The 21,836-nt window shown below is 35.6% G+C and overlaps 2 protein-coding genes across 2 annotated transcripts; one reads left to right on the top strand and one right to left on the bottom strand.

Moving 5' to 3' along the window:
- Window positions 1-1,513: 1,513 nt before the first annotated feature.
- On the bottom strand, window positions 1,514-7,524 carry LOC128035438 (uncharacterized). Its single transcript, XM_052625178.1, has 9 exons — window positions 7,209-7,524; window positions 5,454-5,497; window positions 4,809-4,915; window positions 4,071-4,465; window positions 3,251-3,453; window positions 2,880-3,194; window positions 2,581-2,676; window positions 2,314-2,475; window positions 1,514-1,813 (listed from the first exon to the last, which is right to left on the bottom strand). The coding sequence occupies exons 1-9, from the start codon at window positions 7,522-7,524 to the stop codon at window positions 1,514-1,516; spliced, it is 1,938 nt and encodes a 645-aa protein (XP_052481138.1).
- A 9,751-nt stretch (window positions 7,525-17,275) lies between these two features.
- LOC128035437 (two-component response regulator ARR14-like) lies at window positions 17,276-21,540 on the top strand. Its single transcript, XM_052625177.1, has 6 exons — window positions 17,276-17,390; window positions 20,030-20,179; window positions 20,254-20,571; window positions 20,660-20,736; window positions 20,857-21,040; window positions 21,131-21,540. Exons 1-6 carry the CDS (start codon window positions 17,276-17,278, stop codon window positions 21,538-21,540), a joined length of 1,254 nt encoding a protein of 417 aa, XP_052481137.1.
- Window positions 21,541-21,836: the final 296 nt, after the last annotated feature.

Raw genomic sequence — 21,836 nt, 5'->3', positions numbered from 1 at the left:
CCCATCCCTACACACCACATAGTGTCCGTATGGCACTTAACAGAATAAATCACAACCATGCTGCGAGTATATTGGCAAAATGTCGCCACACAAAACACTTCCTCCACATATCCATAACCCATCCCATACACAGATACAGATAATAGATAAACAGATATATCAGAATTAACATGTCCCGCATGCTCAAATAAAAATATTACATATGATTATATATAACAGTCAGATCATATATATTACATTTCATCATACTCAAACCACTCTATCAAAATAACAGATTTCATGTATTAGGGTTTTTTTTGCCCTTGCCGACCTTACGGAATGCCCACAGTTGATCGAAACGACGTGTGCAACCCTAGGGAAAAAATCTAAATTTTGGGCCCACACGCCCAAATTGGCCCTGCCCTTGTGGCATGCCTATGTGGCCCACACGCCCAAATCAGCCTAGACTGTTTGACCTACACAGGCACACACTATCCTGTCACACAGCCGTGTGTCACACACGGCCTACCACATAGCCGGGCACACACCCGTCTGGAGTCAACAGGCCACTTTTTTGGCTTTCGCCAAATGATGTTTTCTCGTGTTTTCGTTACATACCTAGTTCGATTTTGATACTACAGTAATCCTGAGACCTCTGAAACTGAAGAAATAGCATTCCAGCGACAAATTTAACAATCAATTTATGAATTCATCAATGCTAAACTAAGCAACACACACTCACTTACCGCTAACAAACCTATTCACACGCACATATTAGACCGTTAGAGCGAAAACCACTACTTCACCGTCTTTTCCTACGCAATAGATTCATAGAACATTAACTTTCCTAACTTTACACTGTTACGCTAATTCAAGTGGAAAGAAATGAAAAAGAAACAAACTAATGGACTTACACTTACCCAAACGAACGAGAAACGATCAAATTAACGAACCCCAATAATTAGAACAATCGATATATCAATCAGAGTAGAAAGAAACAAAAAAGAAAAAGGAAATACACAGAATAAAAGAGGGGAAAAAAGAAACTGACGTCAGAAAAACTGAGAAAAGAGAGAAAAATAAAATAAAAATAAAATTAAAAAAATGGAAGAATAGCCTAACTCCCCACTAACAACTAAATCCCACTAACAAACACCATGATCTTCATCCAACAAACTTAGAGTTTTAGTTCCACCAAACTTTTATTACACAATTGAAGCTAAAATTATAACCTATGCTCACATGGGGACTCGAACACGAGACTTTAGGCAAGCTAACACCTTACCCCTCAAACCAGCAAGCTCATTCTAATATGATTTGACTAGCAATAGAATATAAGCCAAACTGCTAATGAATAGGCTAGGATCAGAAATAACAAAAATTTCCAAAGGTGGGACTTGAACCCAAGACCTCAAACACACACCCAGAACACTTAACCACTAAAGAAAATACTTATTTTTATGACAGAATTCGCAAAAACAAATTTAAATAAATAAGGGCATTACAACTCTATCCCCTAATAGAAATTTCAGCCTCAAAATTTACTTGGTCCGAATAGATGAGGATACTGTTGACGAATCGAGTTCTCAGGTTCCCATGTGGCTTTCTTAGTGCTATGATTCCACCACAGAAGCTTAACCAACAGAATAGGCTTCCTCCTCAAAACCTTAACATCTCGATCCAGAATCTGAACCTGCTCCTCCTCAAATGTCAAACTTGGTCTAACCTCGATCTCCTCAACAAAAACAACGTGAGATGGGTCAGACCAATATCGCCTCAACATAGAGACGTAAAACACATCATGGATACGGTCTAAATCTGGAGGTAACTCCAACTAATAAGCGACAGGTCCCACATCTTCAAAATTCAATACGACCCAATAAACCTAGGGCTTAACTTGCCCTTATGTTCGAACCACAGAGTATTCGATGTCCCTTCTTTTCAGATCTGCATACGAATTTTGTCTATCAAAAGTTGCCTTGAAACAATCCTAAATTAATCTAACTTTGTTTTCAGTCTCGGAAACCAGTTCAGGATCCAAAACCTGTCGTTTACCCAACTCAGTCCAACACAGCGGAGTATGACACTTACAACTATACAAAGCCTTGTAAGGTGCCATTTGGATGCTAGACTAAAAACTATTGTTACAGGCAAACTCGGCTAATGACAGAAAATACTCCCAACTTCTTCAGATTGGCTATCGGTCTGAGGATAGAGCACAGTACTAAAATCCAATCTCGAACCGAAAGCCTTACGAAGATTTTTCTAAAATCGAGAAGTAAAACGAGGATTCTTATAAGAAATTATCGAAATCGAAACCCCGTGAAGTCTTACAATCACAGAAATGTAGAGTTTGACCAACTTCTGCAATGAAGAATTTGTTCGAACAAGAATGAAATGAGCGAACTTGGTCAACCGATCCACGATGACCCATACAGAATGCTTCTGAGTAGGTGTTAAAGGCAACCCACTAATGAAGTCCATAGTTATACGTTCCTATTTCCATAAAGGAATCTTAATGAGTTAGAGTAAACCCAAAGGCAACTGATGCTCAACCTTAACCTGCTGGCATGTTAGACAACGAGAAACAAACTATGTTACCTCCTGTTTCAAACTTGACCACCAGTAGAGTTTACGGAGATCCCGATACATCTTATTTCTACCAGAATGTATAGTATAAGGGCTACTATGCGCTTCCTTCAGAGTCGATTCTCAAATCAGAGTCGTTCTATATACAAACCCATCTTGAAAACAAAGAACCCCATCACTATTCTGCCCAAAATCAGACGTACTACCACTCTCTACTTGACAAAAACGCAGAATTAGAGAATCATCCCTTAACTGTTTATTCTGAATCTGATCAATCCAAGTCGGCTTAACTTGCAACTCGGCTAACAGACTCCCTCCTCAAAGAGACTTAGGTGAGCAAACATCGCCTTCAGATCAGACATTGCTCTACAACTAAGAGCATCAACCACCAAATTGGCCTTACCAGGTTGAGACTCTATCGTGCAGTCATAATCCTTGATTAGCTCAATACATCTACGCTGCCTTAGGTTCAAATCCTTTTGAGTAAGGAGGTACTTAAAACTTTTGTGATCTGTGTAAATGATATACCTCTCACCATATAGATAGTGCCTCCAAACCTTTAAGATAAAAACCACAGCAGCCAATTCGAGATCGTGCATCGGATAATTTCCCTTATCTGACTTAAGCTGTCAGAACGCATAAGCCATAACCTTAAGATCTTGCATCAAAACACATCTCAAACCGACATGCGACTATCACTATAAACCACGAACTTCTTACTAGATTCAGGTTGTATCAGAACATGAGTCTGAGTAAAAATAGACTCGAGCTTCTTAAAGCTTGATTGTTGCTCGTCAGTCCAAACAAAAGGAACATTCTTGCTTAAAAACTTAGTCAAAGGAGCTACAATCAATGAGAACCCCTCAATAAACCTCCGATAATAACCTGCAAGTCCCAGAAAACTACGGATCTCTGAAGCATTCTTAGGCAGTTTCCAATCAAGTACCACCTAAATCTTCCTAGGATCAACGCAGATCCCCTCAGCAGAAACCATATGCCCAAGAACAGTTACTTCCCACAACCAGAATTCACACTTACTCAACTTAGCGTAGAGTTGTTTCTCTCGAAATATCTGAATGACTACTCTAATATTCTCATCACGCTAACCTTCGGTCTTAAAGTACACCAGAATATCATTGATGAAGACTATGATGAACTAATCCAAATACGGTTGGAAAAACCGATTCCTCAGATCCATGAATGTAGCCGAAACATTCGTCAAACTAAAGGGCATGATTAGGAACTCGTAGTGCCCATAACGAGTCTTAAAAGTCGTCTTATGAACATCAATTTCCTTAACCCTAAGCTGATGATACCCAGAATAGAGATCTTTCTTCGAGAATACTGAAGCCCCACAAAACTGATCAAACAGATTATCAATCCTTGGAAGTGGGTACTTATTCTTCATAGTTAGGTTATTCAATTATCAGTAGTCGATGCACATCCTCATGGTACCTTCTTTTTTCTTCATAAACAAAACCAATACCCCCACAAAGACACACTAGAACGAATGAATCCACGATCCAGAAGCTCTTGAAGTTGAGCCTTTAGTTCTGTAAGCTCATTCGGTGCCATTTGATAATGAGCGATGAATACCGGACATGTACCCGATAGAAGCTTAATGCCGAACTCAACTTCTCGATTCGGAGGTAAACTCGATAACTCTTCGAGAAAAACATCAAAAAATTCCCTCACTGTTCTGATGTTCTTAACAGAAAAGTCCCCAAAGGTTGAAACACTTACGCAAGCCAAGTATGCTTCACACTTTTTTCGAACCAATTTTTTTGCCACTAGAACGGAGATTACATTGGACAAGTAATCCCGATGCTCGCCGATCACAACAACTTCGACATCATCCTCGGTCCTCAAAACTACCCCCTTTGTTGCACAATCCAAACTGACTCAGTGCTCTACAAGTTAGTCCATACCCAGAATTAAATCAAACTCTCCAAAATATAGCTTTATAAAATTCGGCGAAAACATAACCCCTTATACTTCTAGGGGCACATTCCTATAAAGTCTATTTACCCGAACTGATTAACCCAGCAGACTCAATAAAAAAATCTCACTCGAAGTGCTCTCAACAATAAATCACAGTCCAACTAGCTACGTAAGAGTGTGCTGATTGTATGTCTATCAAAGTAACATAAGGAACATCATAAATAAAGAACGTACCCGTAATCACATCAAGGGCATCTCTATCTTCACGGTGTCGAGCAGCATAAACCAATGCAGGTTACCTCGCCTCAGTCAGAATAGCACCTCTGCCTAGTGCTCTTTGTCCCTTACCCAAACCATTTCCACATCTGGCCAGACCACGACCTCTAGGCGGCTGCTGTACTACCCTCTAAGGTTGAACAAATCCCAGAACTAAAGCTTGCATCTGATCAGAACGTTGTAGGCACTCTCTAATACGATACTCCATCGACCCACAACACATGTAACACCCCAAACTCGGCCTAGACTTTATGGCCAAATTCGGGAGTGTTACGATGAAGGGTTTTGAAACTGACAATACTTCGATAAAATCATGTTTAGTTATTTGTTAAATTGTCCAGGTATTATAGAACATATTCGTTTATACATATACATTACTGAAACCATTTTTAGTTGTTCTTTAAAATTAATCGTTTAATTCACAGTGGAAGTTTGGAAATTGTTTAAAATAAAATCACGCTCATTTTTCCAAAAACCGTTTGTTAAAACCATTTGTTTGCATTATGCTTTTGTCAATGTTGCGAAAAAGAAAGCAAAAAGAAATCCCAATCCAAAACTTAAAATCATACAGTCTAGAGAGTCCTAAAAATTACAAACTCTCAAGAAAACCATATTTTAAAATAAAACCATTATTACTAAATAAAAATAGATTTCGGTCAAGTGGTCACCGTTGAGCTTTCGTCGCACTGACCCGCCTCAGTCTGTAGATTACCTGAACAGAACAGACAAACAAATGTGAGTTTTCGTAAACTCAGTGTGTAACCCAATAGAAATAGCCATGCAACATACACAATATTTCATATACAGTTAGATACAAATTCGGACCTAAGTCCATAACAGATACAAATATCAAAATTAGATAAACGGAACGAATATAAAGAATCCTACCCCCATCCTTTACACACCATCTCCGACCATCTCACCACACCATGTAAGGTTAAAAACACTCACCCATCCCAACACACCATATAGTGCCGATGCGACACATGACAGAATAATATGCAGTCAAGCTGCCAGAAAATAGGCAAAAGGTCACCGTACAGATCACTTCCTCCACATATGCAAATCTCACCCCAAATACATATACAAAATACAAAATTAAAAGAGATAACATGATTAACATGCACGTATACAAATAACATATATATACTCAAACAGAACTGTTAGACATACGTATCAGTGTCCTACTCAGATTAGACTATCAGAATATCAGATCACATGAATTGGGGTTTGGTTAGTCCTTACCGAACCTACGGTAGCCCCACAGTCGATTGGAACAACCCGTGCGACCTTAGGGAAAATTTTAAAATTTTGGGCCCATACGCCTAGATTAGACTTGCCTGTGAGGCCCACACGGCCTGGCCCAAAACTTACACGCCCATGTGGCCTACACGCCCAATCTGGCCTAGCCCGTGTGGCCCACACGGCCATACTCATACCGACACACGGTCGTGTCATGTGCCCTGCCACACTTGTGTGGTGCCGTAAGACTCTATTTTTAGCTTTCGCCGGAGCTCAATTTTTTCGTGTTAGGAGTACACATCTAGTTCAATTTTGACGCGCAAGGAATCCCGAGCCCACCAGAATCTAAAAATTGAATCATTTTAATTCTCAAGTAAATCAAACCAACAAAATCAAAAATGGTGCAAATTAAGTGTTCAACACTTACCCATTACCCTGAATGATTCCGGCTATGATTTCGCGAGAGGAGAGCCCCGTTCTTCACGATTCATTGCTGCAAAAACCCAAAAATCAAACTATGAAAAGTAATATCAACAAAGATTATCACAAACCATTGCCTCTAAAACGAGCAAGAACTCACCACCTCCGCTTACCTAATCACACGAAGAGACTAAGGGTCCGTATCATAGTGATTTGGAACAAAAGATTTGACAGAATAAAGAAAAAGAAAGAAAAAGCTTTTAATGGGGAAGGAACACAGAAAAGAATGTCAGAGAGAATTAGGAGGGGAGAGAGAAAATTATTTTTTTTAAAACCCAAAAATAAAAACAAAATCAGATAAATCCTAACTCCTCACTAACAATTCAATCTCAACTACCCACTCACTCAGACTTTCAATCCCATCCAAACTCTCTCTCAACTAACCAAAAAAGAAAATATCACCCGTGCCCACGTCAGGATTCGAACACCAGACCTCTTTACCACCCTAACCAGCAGGCTCATTTTGATATGAATTTACAAACAATGTTACATAAGTCTACCCAGCAGGTATGAGGCTATGATTAAAAATAATAGAATTTGCTAAAAGTAGGACTTGAACCCAAGACCTCACACACACACACACACACCCAGAACACTTAACCACTGAAGCAGATACATATTTGTTAGAATTTCACAAAACAAACATAAATTATTCAGGGCGTTACAACGCAAACATGCCCCCAGTATCCTTCAACACTCGCCTGGATGGCGCCTACCACAGTCACTGTACGGTTGAACCCCGGTAGGAGCAACTGGAACTCCTAATCTATAAGGCCCATCAGGTCTGGCCCGTTTTTTAGGCCTCTGAGCAGAACTAGAGGGCTGCAAATCCGTCTTATTCTTTCCTCTCTCACGATCTTTATTCTGGCACTCAACGCGCTTAACCTCTTCGGCGATCTTCGTCTTGTTTAACAGAACATCAAACTTTTGCTCCCTCTGCGGAGCTATTAAAACTTTCAAACTATCCCTCAAACCATCCTTAAAGTGAACACATTTTTCGTACTCAGACGCCACCATCCCTCGAGCATAACGGCTCAATCTCAGAAATTTGGCCTCATACTAGGCCACAGTCCTATCTCTTTGTATGAGATTCATGAACTCACGCCTACGAACATCCACATAACTCGATCCCACATACTTCTCTTGGAAGACGGTCTTTAAATAATCCCAATTAAGTCGACCCAGTTAAGTACCTTCCTCAATCGATAGCCACCACTGGTATGTCTCATCGTGAAGCAAAGAAACTACACCCTTCAGTTTCTTCTCAAGTGTGTAGTCAATATCATTCATTATTCTCTCGGTGGCCTCTAACCAATATTTAGCCCTCGTAGGGGTGACTCCAGTGACGCCCCTAAACAATTCAGTACCATTAGACCGGAGTCGTTCAGTTACTGAGCCACAGCCCCCAAATCCAGAATGGAGTCCAGCGACCCTCTCCAATACTCTAAGCATGGCTTGAGACAGTGTGGCGTCCCTAACCGAGCAGATTTGAGACCTAATCTCAGTAGTAGGTGTAGCCCGAGTCTCGCTCGTATCCAAGTTTGGCATACTGCCTAATGAGGAATACTCAACTCGAGTCCCCCTACGACGCCCGCTGCGCCCTCAAGTACCACGACCACGCGTTCCACGAGCGATCATCGTAATTATTGCTTTATCTACATTACAAAATTTTGTGCATCAGTTTCAGTGTTTATTAGCAGGTATATTCTGCTTCAAGTACTTATCAGAAGTTTCAAAAATTTTCCAGAAGTTTTAGTCTTTAACTAACTCGGTATAGTTTCAGTCAATTCTAACTACACTATTTCTAAGTTCAGAATTACTTACAGGATCGACGCCGAAGACTCAGTGTACCACATACTTTACTCGAAAAGAAAACAATCTTTGTTTGAAAACTAGTTCTGTTACAAATACCATTTTGAACCCAAAATTTACAGCTCGAGTTTTGTAACCTGTCTCTGATACCACACAATGAAAAACCTCAAACTTGCCTAGACGTTATGGTCGAATCTGGGAATGTTACGAAGAAGAGTTATGAAACCAATCTTAACATGTTAAAATTTTCATATTAGTTGTTACTAGAAGAGTCCACATTTTAGGAAAATATTTTTATCACACTCTTTAGTGTGACCCTCATCTATTTGTCCTTTTAAGTAAAACGTAACTTTGCAGTGAAAGTTTGAAAGTCGTAACATTTGAAAACTGAGCTTATATTTGTAAAAACATTTGTTTGCGTAAAATTGTGGTTTTGTCGAACATTGCAGTATAAAAATAAAAAAAAACACATCTAAAACTCTTAAAGAAAAACCTAGTAAATTAAATAAATTATTAATTAAAAGACACTTTCAAGACTAGTGGTCACCGCACATCCTTACATGCCACATGGGGTATAAAACACCCACCCAGCCCTACACATCACATAGTGTCTATATGACACTTAACAGAATAAATCGCAGCTATGCTGCCAGTATATTGGTGAAATGTCGCCTCACAGAATACTTCCTCCACATATACATATCCCATCCTATACACAGATACAGATAACAGATAAATAGATATATCAAAATTAACATGTTTTGCATGCTCAAATACAAATATTACATATGATTACATAAAACAGTCAGATCATACATATTGTATTTCATCATACTCAAACCAGTCTAGCAGAATAACAAATTTCATGTATTAAGGTTTGTTTGCCCTTACTAACCTTATGAAATGCCCACAGTTGATCAGAACAACGTGTTTAACCTTAGGGAAAAATTTTGAATTTGGGACCCACATGCCCAAGTTGGCCTTGCTCGTGTGGCCCACACGGCCTGGCCCAAGACCCACATACCCATGTGGCATGCCCATGTGGGCCACATGCCCAAATCAGCCTAGACTGTGTGACCCAAACGACCACACACTATCCCGTGTGGCGTCAACAGGCCATTTTCTTAACTTTCACTGAACGACATTTTCTCGTGTTTTTTGTTACACACATAGTTCAGTTTTGATGCTATAGCAATCCCGAGACCTTCGAAACCTAAGAAACAACATTCCAAAGACAAATTTAGCAGCTAATTTACAAAATAATCAATACTAAATCGAGCAACACGCACTCACTTATCGCCAACAAACTCATTCACACGCACAGATTAAACCGTCGGAGCGAAAACCACTGCTTCATCGTCTTCTCCTACGCAATAGATTCATAGAACATTAACTTCCCTAACTTTACACCATTACACTAATTTAAGTGGAAAGAAAAGAAAAAGAAACAAACTAATAGACTTACACTTACCTAAACTAACGAGAAACAATCGAATTAATGAACCCCAACGATTAGAACAATCGATATATCGATTAGAGTAAAGAGAAACGAAAAAGCAAAAGGAAAGGCACAGAGGAAAAGAGGGGAAAAGAAGAAACTAACGTTAGAAAAATTGAGAAGAGAAAAAATAAAATAAAAATATTTTAAAAATGGAAGAATATCCTAACTCCCCACTAACAACTAAATCTCACTAACACACACCTTGATCCTCATCCAACAACCATAGAGTTTCAGCTCCATCGAACCTCTATTACACAACCGAAGCAAAATTATCACCCATGCTTACATGGGAACTCAAACACGAGACTTTAGGCAAGCTAACACTTTACCACTTGAACCAGTAAAGAATATAAGCCTAACAATAGAATATAAGCCAAATCATCAAAGAATAGACTAGGATAAAAAATAAAAAAAAATTTCAAAGGTGGGACTTAAACCCAAGACCTCAAACACACATCCAGAACACTTAACCACTGAAGCAGATACTCATTTTTATGACATAATTCAAAAAAACAAAGTTAAATAAATCAAGGCGGTACAAGTAAGATCTATGTTCTAGTAACTCTGAAAACGTAATTATGTGTTTGATTACGCATGACATCTTTATGTGGAATAATTGTTAGTATAAGAACTAAGATATGATATGATCTGTGTAACTTATGTGTTGTTTTGTGCTCTGTAAAATATGTGTTTTGGTATGCATGGCATATCACCTACGTGTTATGTAGGTAAGTTAATATAATTTTACATTTGCATTGAGGTGGATTTTGATATGATGGAGGAAGTGTTTTTTGGTAGTATTACTTCAATTTTGTCAGTTAAACCGCAATATCTGTCTGGAAGCTTAGCTACATCATCATGAGTGCCATATCACCATGACCCGGTATGATTGGATGGATAGATTCTTATAGTCCTATCTGGTGTGATTGGTTGGACAGAGTTGGTGTGTAGCGGGTGGGGGTAAGATTTGTTCTATTCTTATGTGACATTATGATCTGAAATATATATAAATTTCTGTAAATTATGACTGTCCAAAACGATATATGCTTTTGGATTTATTATGACATTCTGATATGTTATTTGCATATGTGTATGTTATGAGTAAGAATATGTTTCGATACTGGTGTACGCACTTGTATATGATTATAAATATATATATCTAATTATGTATGTAAGTATGTGTCAAATCTGTAACTGATAACGTGTCTGTTATTTATGTACATTTGTTTGTGGGTCGGGTCACACACTAGGCTTCTACCTCACTTGTTTGTTTAATTCGTTTCAGGTGTACTTCCGACTTAGGACGTGGTGGCGACTTCGGAGCTCGATTCACACAATTTGGTATAAGTTGATTTGGTTTTTTTAATTTCAGACTTTACAGTCTTTCAGATTTTAATTTGTTTTGGAACATTAAATTCTTAGTTTTGGTATTTGTTTTCATAGACGTTTTATTTAAAACTCGTAAACACACCCAAGACGATATAACTAATGGATCTTATGATTTTAAGATATAAGAATTTTAAAAGTATTTTTCCACCGCAATATTTTGAAATTAATTACGACTTTTTACAATTCAATTGGCTAAACATTTAGGATTGTTTTATAAAATTAATAAAACAAGATTTACGCCTAAGTGCTTACACGCGTTCTTCCTAAAAATTTTATTTTCGATAAATTAAATAACTTTATTACTTTGGAATTAAAACTAAGTCTTTTTTTTGCGTAAGTTAAATGACAATATTTTTACGAGATTGTAACCTCCATAATCTAACCTTAACGTCTAGGTCAGATTTGGTGTGTTACAATCTAATTCTATTGCATTCGATTACATTTATTGAATGAAATACATGCATGATTTTAATTGAATGCATGAACGATTAAGGCACAGAACATCATAAACATATATGTAACACCCCAAAACCTGACCTAGAAGTTTAGACCGAATCTCGGAGGTTACATTGATCACCGAAGTGATCCAAAGCAATTTTAATTTAGCCAATTAGAATACAAAACAGTATTGAAGATACATAAAAATAGTCAGAAATAAAATCCCTAAATTTCTAAAATTCTGTCTAATAGAAGTTGCAAAAACCCAAAACCAAGTTTGTACCACAGTTCCTCAAAAAAAATTTTACAATCCAAAACAGTTTACAAATTTAAGCATTTGCAAAATCACTTTATTAGCCTGGCTTAAAACGCATTACTCCAAGACCTCTGGCATGCCAAATCCAGCCACAGAAAACATGAGTACCTGAAAAGGGGAAAACTAAGGGGTGAGCTACACGAGCTCAATGTGAGTCCGGAACTAAATGTAAGGAGCAAATGACAAAGAAATAATCCAAAATGCCACAACTACATTACTCGAACCACCGATCAGACATGAAAATTTTTCATCAGTAATACAAAATGTGAATACAAAATTTCAAACACATATGTTACTTAATCAAACAAGATTAAGTGGTTTAACGAAAACAAATCAGTAAGTACCCCCACGTTCAGACAAACAAATATGTAATCTAATGCTGAATGTGTGCATCAAATAAAGAATAAACCCACCCATCCAGCCAAACACCACTCTGATCCCCGTACACACCACATATGAGTTATAGGAAGCCCAACTAACCATGCACACCATATAGGACCTCGAAAGGCTAATCCAACCCCACACACCACAAATGTTGAACTAAGCCACGCAAATAACAATATGCAACTGAGTTGACATATGAATCATATTGTGTAGTAAGTCGTTGTACAGACGTATTGCAGTTGAAACTGCCAAATCAGATCAGACTTCCTTCTCTTCACAACCAAAAACCCCAATTTTATGCTCATGAATAAATGCACATCAAGCATTATTAATCATACAAACACAAAAGCTCATATTCAGTCAATAAATTTTAAAATTCCCATGCAATTGCAGAATGCACACCACATACAAACATTCACATAGAAGCCGAAACTTACAAATTCAATCGGTCACATTCAGAAACTACCATGTTTGTAACTATTTACCAGAACACCATATAACACTTAGTCAAACTATTAAATTGAGGCTCTAGTTACGTATAGACGCCCAAATTGAGCTAATCAAAGTCTTTACTGACCTTACTAAAGCCTAACTAAGGGTAAGAACACATAGGAACACCAACAAGTCACAAACCAGCACAGTACGAAAATTTGTAAAACAAGGCCACGTGGCTTTGTGCCCCGGCCGTGTGAAAGTGCCTAGGCCGTGTGGGGTCAACATGCCCATATGAAGGAGGCACACGCCCATGTGAAAGGAGGCACATGCCCGTGTGAAAGGAGGCACACGGTCATGTGACTATGACACAAACCCGCGTGACCTAGGAATATAGCTGTGTGGACAGCCCATGTAACTCTCTGTCTATTTGTGCTTAAATAAGGTGCAAGGTAGACACCCAGGCTATGTGGCACCAAATTCGTCCCAAAAACCCTAATCCCTAATTCCACACGGCCATGTTAACTGCCTGTGTTTGGCATACGACCGTGTGGCCACCCGTGTGGTCACGAATCCATACCGGAACAGGCTGCATGACGTGCCTTTGATGTCGAAATGACCCTCGACCCTCGTTAACTCAATAATACACCAAAAACACACAGTATTTCAAGCTAAACCGTAACAATCGACACTACGATTGGTAATTTTCAGAAACACACCAAATATGTCAAATTTCTTAGAATCAAATCAAACTTTCGACAATGAAAAGGAAGAGTTTCCGAATCCACACCTGAACTTGCGATTTAAGCATCTAGAATTGTTCGAGTCACCCCATTAAGTCGATTTAGAGACCTCAATTACAAACACAAGTACTTATAAGAATTTAATTTAAGCAACACAACAAAATTGAAGTAATTCCTCCATTAAAACAAAAGACAAAACTTACTCAATTTTGGAACCAATCAAGCAGAACACTCGAGAACAAAGCTCACTTGACAGACGACAAAGCGAAAGAAGCAAAAAGAAAATCAAAGGAAATTGAAAAAGTCACAGAGAACAAAGTGGAAAAGAGGGGAAGAACGTGTAGGAAAAAATACGTAAAAACTGTTGGATGTTGACATAAAAATAAAAATAAGTAAATAGTTTTAAACTTAAAACAAATTTTAAGATATAAAAATCATTCCTCAAAACACACATGAGGATTCGAACCCAGAACCCAAAGTTACATTAACACACAACTAACCACCAGACCAGCAGGCCCATCTGACACTAAAACACGACAACAAACCCAATTGTCCAATCTAGCCACTAACCCTACCTACAAATCTCAAAACTTCTAACCCCAAAATTCGAGGTGTTACAATAAATCAAATAAACTTTATCAAATTAATGTAATCATTCTAGCTAAACAAAATCAAGCTATCATTGTTAATGAAAAAAAAAACAAAACAAATTGCAAACAGGTTGAACAACAATAAAGATTAAGGAAGAAGAAACTCTAAAATAATTTCGGCAATCCTTCAAAAATTGATTGCGGTGACTTCTTCCAGTCCTCGTAATTGCTCCTTCACAAGATGCTCCTCAAGGTGGCCAACCAAGAGAGAATTTTCTCAAAGTATTGCTAGCTAAGGGAAATTGGATGGTTTATGCATGTGAGGGAAAGGAAAGAAAGAGGATAGAGTGTGCAGTGAAGGATGATTGAGGGTTTATTGAATGATTCTTGAATGGGAAGTAAGGAGTGGTATTTCTAGTAGAGGGATGGCTAAGGAGTTTACTAAAAATAGCTTGATTATCCTCTAGGTTTCTCCTTTCCTTGGCCGACCATAAATTGTGGAGGAAAGAGTTGATGGTTGCTTGATTCATGCTTGATTTCATGCAAGGAGGTGGAGGTAAAAGTTAAGAGTTGATTTTTAATTGTTTTATAAGTTTAAGGACCTCTGAGTAAAACTTTCAAAAGTTGATTTTGGGCTACTCATATGCCCTTGCTGAATTGGGCTTCTTTCCCCTCACTTAGACGGTTTTTGTGACCCAATTACTTGTCAGACTTGTTATTCAATTAAATCAACTTTAACTGGATCAAAGTGACTTTCTCTTGACCCAATTTGCTTGCCTTTGCCGTCCAATTAAGGTGGGAGAGAGCTCATGTCCATGTAAAATTGAAATAAGGTTCTCAACTTATTAATTCCATTGTCCCACTACAACAATTAAATAAAGGAAATTATTATGTAACATGAAATAATTGAATTATGCACAAATTTGATACATAAAAGCATAAAATTGCATAATTTACTAAATCATGCCCATTATCTCAGTTTAAGTTAAATCATTTAAAGTAAAAATGCGACTTTTAAATTTAAGTTATTTGGGTTTAGACAAATTCTAACAAATTTGATGAAGTGGTTGAAGCTGGGTTTGGGCAATTATATTTTAAAAATATCAATTTTATGAGATTGTAAAATATATCCAAATCATTATTTTATATCATCAAAATTTTTGTTTAGGATATATATATATATATGATATTTTTAACAATTTTTAATTTTAAGATAATTTTATAATATTTTAAAATTTTAAAATTTTAAAATTAATTAATTTTTACGTGGCATTCACATATATGCTATGCAAGTAAAGTTAACAAATGTTAAAAATTTGAAAAATTAAATAGAAGATTAAAATGAAATTTTTTATAAAGTTAGAGGGTCAAATAAGTGATTATCCCATGATTCCACCCTATTTTCACATATCTCGTAATTATTCTTGCATTCTTTTTCTACTTAGTACAAGGAGTGGGATTCTTGAGTTGTAGAGGTGCTCATGGTAGGGCACTGGCCCGGCTCGGCACCCCTTGAAATATGGGAGGGTTTGGGTAAAATATAGGCCCAAATATGGGCTTGGGCAAAAAATGAGGCCGTTTAGAAAGCGGGCCGAGCCTCAGAACCACTTTTTCGGCCCGGGCCTGCCTGCCCCACCAGATATAATAAATATTTTTAAAATTTTAAAATATTTTTACATACTTTTTAATTTTTTAATTTTAAAATATTTTTTTAATTTTTTAATTTTAAAATATTTTTAAAATACTTTTTAATTTTTTAATTTTAAAATATTTTAAAATATTTTAAAATATTTTAAAATAAATTTTTAATTTTCTAAAATTTTAAATTAAAATGGGCGGCCAGCCAGAACTGAGCTTATGATTTTTTCTGCCGTAGCCTGGCAAAATCTTAGGCCCATATTTGGGCCGACCGAATTTTTATGGGCCTGCCCGCCCATGAGCACATCTACTGAGTTGTAAGAAGATAAAAGCTTAATCATTGATTTAAGAGTTCGAGTACACTAAAGCGCATAATTCTCCTATTTAAGGGTTTGAGAGGGCTATAGATAGTTCTAGGCATATTATAAAAAAAAGTAGATATAATCAGAATTTATAATGAGATTGTTCAAAAAAATATAATTATTTACATGATTTTTATGAATGTTAGGACATACGTTTTTGAGTGAAGAAGTAAAGTGAGTAAACAAAGGAGAATTTTTAGAGATTTTGATTGTGTAAAGTCATGACCCCACGAAGAAACTCGTGGTGGGATAGTGATATTAAGTGTACCTTTTTGAGAGTTTACAAGTATAACCTTACAACACATGATAGCCAAATATAGTAGGACTCGGAACATGATAATTCAAAAACTTAGAATCTCAAGCATGAGAATATTATATTGTAAGCATGAGAGTCTGGATTCAATCTCCAGTAACCCCATTCTCTTTTCTCAATTATCAAAAGAAGAAAAGAAAAGAAAAACTCAGGATCTCATCTTTTGCGAACGATACTTGAACTTTGTAACTTTTTTTGGTCCACATTAATTCTTAAATTAAGATTTGTTAATAAATGATGACGTGACACTATGAGATTGTACCACATCATCACTTGATTTTTAAAAAAATATAATTTATTTATAAATTTTAATATTTTATTTTTAAATTATATATAATTAAAATTTTTTGTGATGATGTAGAACGATGTCACATCGTCATTCTTAAATAAAATTTAAACTGAGGAACTAAATTAAAGTTACCAAAATTTAAGACTAATGTGATAATCAAATTAAAAAAAAATCAAATGCAAAGAATAAACATTGTTTTTTTTACATACGAATGTCCAACTTTTAAATTCAAGGTCTAACAAAAACCCTCTACAAATGGTAAGAAGTTTTTCTTTCCATTTATAGTGGTCAACATCTAGAGTCAGACTACTGACTTAATTCCTCGGAGACAAACCGGCAATGCTAAAATCACACCCGGGCTTTGTCACAGTCATTCCTTCTGGCTACGTGGCGCTCAACAATTGGCTACTAGGTGCGCCTCCACAAAATGGAACCAAGGAGTTGGTTTAAGGCATTTCTTAATAATTTAGGGTTAAATCTTTTTGGGTCTAATAATATATCATAAACCCCCTCTCTCTTTTTATCTCATAATTATCAATCCCGTACCCAATTTCATCTGAGATGGAGGAAAAGAGAAGAAGCAACTGTGGTGAGGGCTTTTCAGTTCTGGTGGTAGATCATGACACAACCTCTCTCATGTTACTAACATCAATGCTACAACTATTTTCCTACCAAGGTAATTCCAATCTCATTTATATTCTTACTCCAATCAATCCACTTATATACATACACATATATCATATCATCATTTCTCTTTTTTCAATTTTTCCCCACATATATAAGAAATAAAATTTTTGATTCATCAATGTCGATTAAGAAGCCATCAACTTCTCTTTCTTTTTTTTTTTTCAATTTTCCCCCACATATATAAGAAATAAAATTTTTGATTCATCAATGTCCTTTAAGAAACCATCAACTTCTCTTCTTCTTCTTTTTTTTCAATTTCCCCCCACATATATAAGAAATAAAACTTTTGATTCATCAATGTCCTTTCAGAAGCCATCAACTTTTATATTCTTCTTTATTATGTTGTTCTTGTATACATAAAAAAATTTTGCGTCTCCTTTTCTGCTTATCGAAATATCTGTCCTAAATTTTTCTTGTTATTACCAACCACAACGATAAATAAATTCGGTAATATGGAAATTTCTATCCACGTGTAAATATTACATGGAAACAAATCAGCTGGCATTAATTTAATTATTGAAACCGTTGTCGTATGTGGTAAAGATGAGTCTATATAACTAGAGAAATTAATGTAATATATATTTTTAGTACAATGATGATTTGAACCCAAATTATTTCTAGGAAAAATAAAGTTCCAATTAATAAGCTACAATTTGGGATTCAAGTAAATTTAATATTTTATCCCTAAAAAAATGCCACAGTGGATTAGGAAAAAAGTACAGAAAGCTAAGTAAAATGAAGGAAAGGAACCATGTTTCTCTTGTTTGGATAAATTGTTTTTAGTAAGAGATGGGAAGCAATAGGAGTTGAGAATCCATCGCTTTCCTTTCCTTTCCTTTCCTTTCCCCTATTTTTTAATACCCCAATTTGGGGTAAAGTGAAAGAAGAGGAAATTTGTACATTTTTATATTATGCAAAATTTTATTTTTAATTATTTTTTATTTTCTTAAAATTTCTTTGGGAATCTGTCAAAATAATAAACTCATTTAATTATGATAGCTAATGTTTTATGTTCTGTTTAGATTATTAGTCTCTCTTTTATTCACCAAGCATTAAATCTCTATTGGTGATTAATTGTACATGCCACATCATGTTTAAGATTAATTATCAATGAAAATTATTGTATTTATTAGTTGTTTACTTAAACCCAAATTTTTTTGATTATATGACCTTGAATCTTTTATGCTAAGTGAAAAGAAAAGAAAAATCCTTACAATTAATTAAATAAATAAATTTTATCTTCCATCCCAAATAAAACTCATAAACTTTTCATTACTTCTTTACCCCATCGAAGAATAAGCAATTAATTTAATTAATTGCAAGTGGTTTTTCCCTTTACTTTTAGCTTTGAATGAAAGGTTTAAGATTATATAATCAAAATAAATTTAAGTTTTGTAGACAATTATTAAATATGAGTTATTTGAGTTGATTTTATTAAGGACAACATGCAAACATAAAATAAATATTTAAAATTTAAAAGGAGATTAAATTAATTAATTTTAATATTTTAGTAACAAGTCGGTTAACATTATCAATGGATAAAATTTTCAACAATTTATTCATTTTATTTTGATTTTTGAAATTTAAAATTTCAATATTAAAAAAATTTAGAATTTCGCAATGGGATAAACAAATATAATTTTACAATTTTTTGTGTATTATTTTAGTTTTTGTTGCGTTTTTAGTTTTTTTTACCCCAATCAATACTTAAAAAAAATTGGGTGACCAAAATAAAAATGTAAACATGATGTGGCATATACAGTTAACCGTTGGTAGAAATTTAACACTTAAGTGACTAAAATGAAATTGTTCTAAAAATTGGATGATCAAATTGCAAGTATTTCATTTTGAGTGACTAAACCCAAAATGAAATCGCCCTAGGAATCACCAATTAAATGTTTTTGTTTTCCTTTTTTCTAAGATGAGAAAAAATTGAGGAACCAAGTTCGCAAATAATAGATCTATTTAGATTTGAGTTAAATGATTTTAAGTAAAAATGTGACTTTTAAATTTAAGTTATTTGGGTTTAGACAATTTTAATTTTTTTACAATCAAAAGTTTTTATATTCTAACAAATTCGAACTAAATTCTCTGAAGTTGAGTTTGAGCAATTATATTTTAAAAATATCAATTTCATTAAATTGTAACATATATCCTATCATTATTTTATATCATCAAAAGTTTTGTTTAGGTTATATATATCAAATATTTTTAACAATTTTAACTTTTAAGATAAATTTTATAATATTTTAATTTCATATATATAATTTTGCATTTATTTTGAGTGATTTAATAAATAAGGTAAATTTAAAGACTAAAAAGTGTGAAAAATTAGATGGAAAATTAAAATAATTTTTTTATAAAGTTGAAGTGATTACCCATCACTCCACCCAATTTTACATATCTCATAATTATTCTTGTGTTCTTTTTCTACTTAATGCAAGGAGTGTGCTTATCGAGGTGTATGAAGATAAAAGCTTTAACCACTAATTTATTTATCAATTAACGATGATGGATGATTTGATTTTGTTCCTAATAATTTGCTTAATTTGTTCCAATGTTTTGATGTTTTCATTTCCAAGCTTGTAATTAGCATATTGAGCTTAACTGAAATATATGATTTTGTAGTGACAACAACTGAAGTAGAATCAGTTGCAATATCCCTGATTGAGGAAGCAAAAGACAGATTCAAACTTGTTATGGCTGATGTTAATATGGACGACGTCAACAGTCTTTCATTTCTAAGGAAATTGCTTAAGATGAATATCCCCTTCATATGTGAGTTTTAGCTTCAAATTTTCTGATTTTTGGTTTGGCCACTATCTTAATTTACATGATGTGCATCCATGCAGTGATGTCCAAGGAAAAAGGTCATAAAGCTGCTGAGAAAGCTGTTGCTTACGGGGCAAGTTTACATCTGGAGAAGCCGATTTCCAAGCATGATCTTAAATACCTTTGGCAATATGCGTACGGAAGGCCTGCTAAAAGAGCAAAATATTTGCATGGCAATGAGTTGAGGACATATGATCCCAACAAGAATGTGGGTGAGAGAGATGAACAGAAGAAGATGTTGAACATCATGCCGCCGACAGAGAAGAAGCCTCGTCTTCTTTGGAATGAGGAGCTCCACCAAAAGTTTATAGCCGCCATTACTGCATTAGGCTATGCCAGTAATTAACAACCAACATTCATTGCTTACTCTCCATTTCTAAATTTTTCATTCATTTGTATCTAAATTGTTTCTTTCTGTGGATCCAGATGCTCGCCCCAAGTCAATATTAACTATGATGGATGAGCCTAATTTGACACAACGCCAGGTCGCTAGCCATCTGCAGGTTCCTTTCTATCACTTATTATATACTGCAGCATGCATGCATGCTATATATATATATATATTAAAGATGGTCGAGTACTATATATACATGCCCGTTTGTTTTTCCTTTTTCTAAAATCAGAAACATAAGGAACACATGAAGCGTTTAATGTCCAAAGCTAGCCCCAGTGAGCTAGTGTCGAATGCCAATGCATCTACAAGCATTTATGGGAAACCAGGATTCTTGTACATGCCGCAGGGGTACTACTCAGTCTTGAGTCAACTAGGAGGTCACACTCACAAATATTTGAACGACTCAGTTGCAGGTAATTATGCAAGCAGGATATATATATATATGTATATTTTCTGTTTAGTGATGAAGACTTTATCAATATTTGGCTCTTGTTTTCCAATAGGCACTTGTCAATTTTCATATCTGCCTCAACATTCAACTGCTGATCATTTTAGCTCAGAATATCATAATGAAGAGACTCTACAATTTCCAAACATCTTGGAATCTATGCATGAGAAGCAGAACATTATTCCAGGTCCAAGTCCTAGTGGGAATTTGGTGTATGAGAATCATAATTGGGAGCCATGGACTGAAGCGGCACGAGGGGTGGCAGAGGCAGAGATAGGTGTTGGGAATGCAGCAGGTGGGGTTACGTGGAACCAACAGTCACCGGAGTTGGCTCAGTTGTTGAAACATCTAGAGGAGGAGGGAGATGATTGTGGAGATTGTGCCAACCAACCACATCCAGATGCGGTTGATCAATTCTGTGAATGGCTAAAGGAAGCCATACAAGGAAATGATAATAATCCTTAGTTTCATAAAGCCAGGAGCGCCGACTTTTCCTAATTTCCTACCTAAACTATTGTTTGATCCACAGTTACATTCTTGGTGATTTTATATTGCTTGGGGTACTTCCATTACCCTTTTCTTATGATTTTAATACATTTTACTTTAGTAAACCAAAATAATAAATATTAATGAATCAAACTCTTTACTTATATATACATATAACTTATATCTATTTTCCTCTAGTTTTTTGGGCAGGACATCACATAGAATTTTAGTTATTTTTCAGCTTCTAGTTTCTTCTTTAATTAAGGTAAGCTCCC

The sequence above is a fragment of the Gossypium raimondii genome, chromosome 12 (assembly GCF_025698545.1).
Source record: "Gossypium raimondii isolate GPD5lz chromosome 12, ASM2569854v1, whole genome shotgun sequence".
Taxonomy (NCBI): Eukaryota; Viridiplantae; Streptophyta; class Magnoliopsida; order Malvales; family Malvaceae; genus Gossypium; species Gossypium raimondii.
This window is presented reverse-complemented; position numbering and strand designations above follow the sequence as displayed.

Coding starts and splice junctions, on each gene's coding strand:
- LOC128035438 (XM_052625178.1), bottom strand. CDS start 7,524: ATGGTGGCGTCTGAGTACGAAAAATGTGTTCACTTTAAGGATGGTTTG. Junction 5,498..7,208: donor CTGTGGTAGGCGCCATCCAG/GCGAGTGTTGAA, acceptor TGTTCTGTTCAG/GTAATCTACAGACTGAGGCG. Junction 2,476..2,580: donor GGTCAAGTTTGAAACAGGAG/GTAACATAGTTT, acceptor TTATGGAAATAG/GAACGTATAACTATGGACTT.
- LOC128035437 (XM_052625177.1), top strand. CDS start 17,276: ATGGAGGAAAAGAGAAGAAGCAACTGTGGTGAGGGCTTTTCAGTTCTG. Junction 17,391..20,029: donor ACAACTATTTTCCTACCAAG/GTAATTCCAATC, acceptor ATGATTTTGTAG/TGACAACAACTGAAGTAGAA. Junction 20,737..20,856: donor AGGTCGCTAGCCATCTGCAG/GTTCCTTTCTAT, acceptor TTCTAAAATCAG/AAACATAAGGAACACATGAA.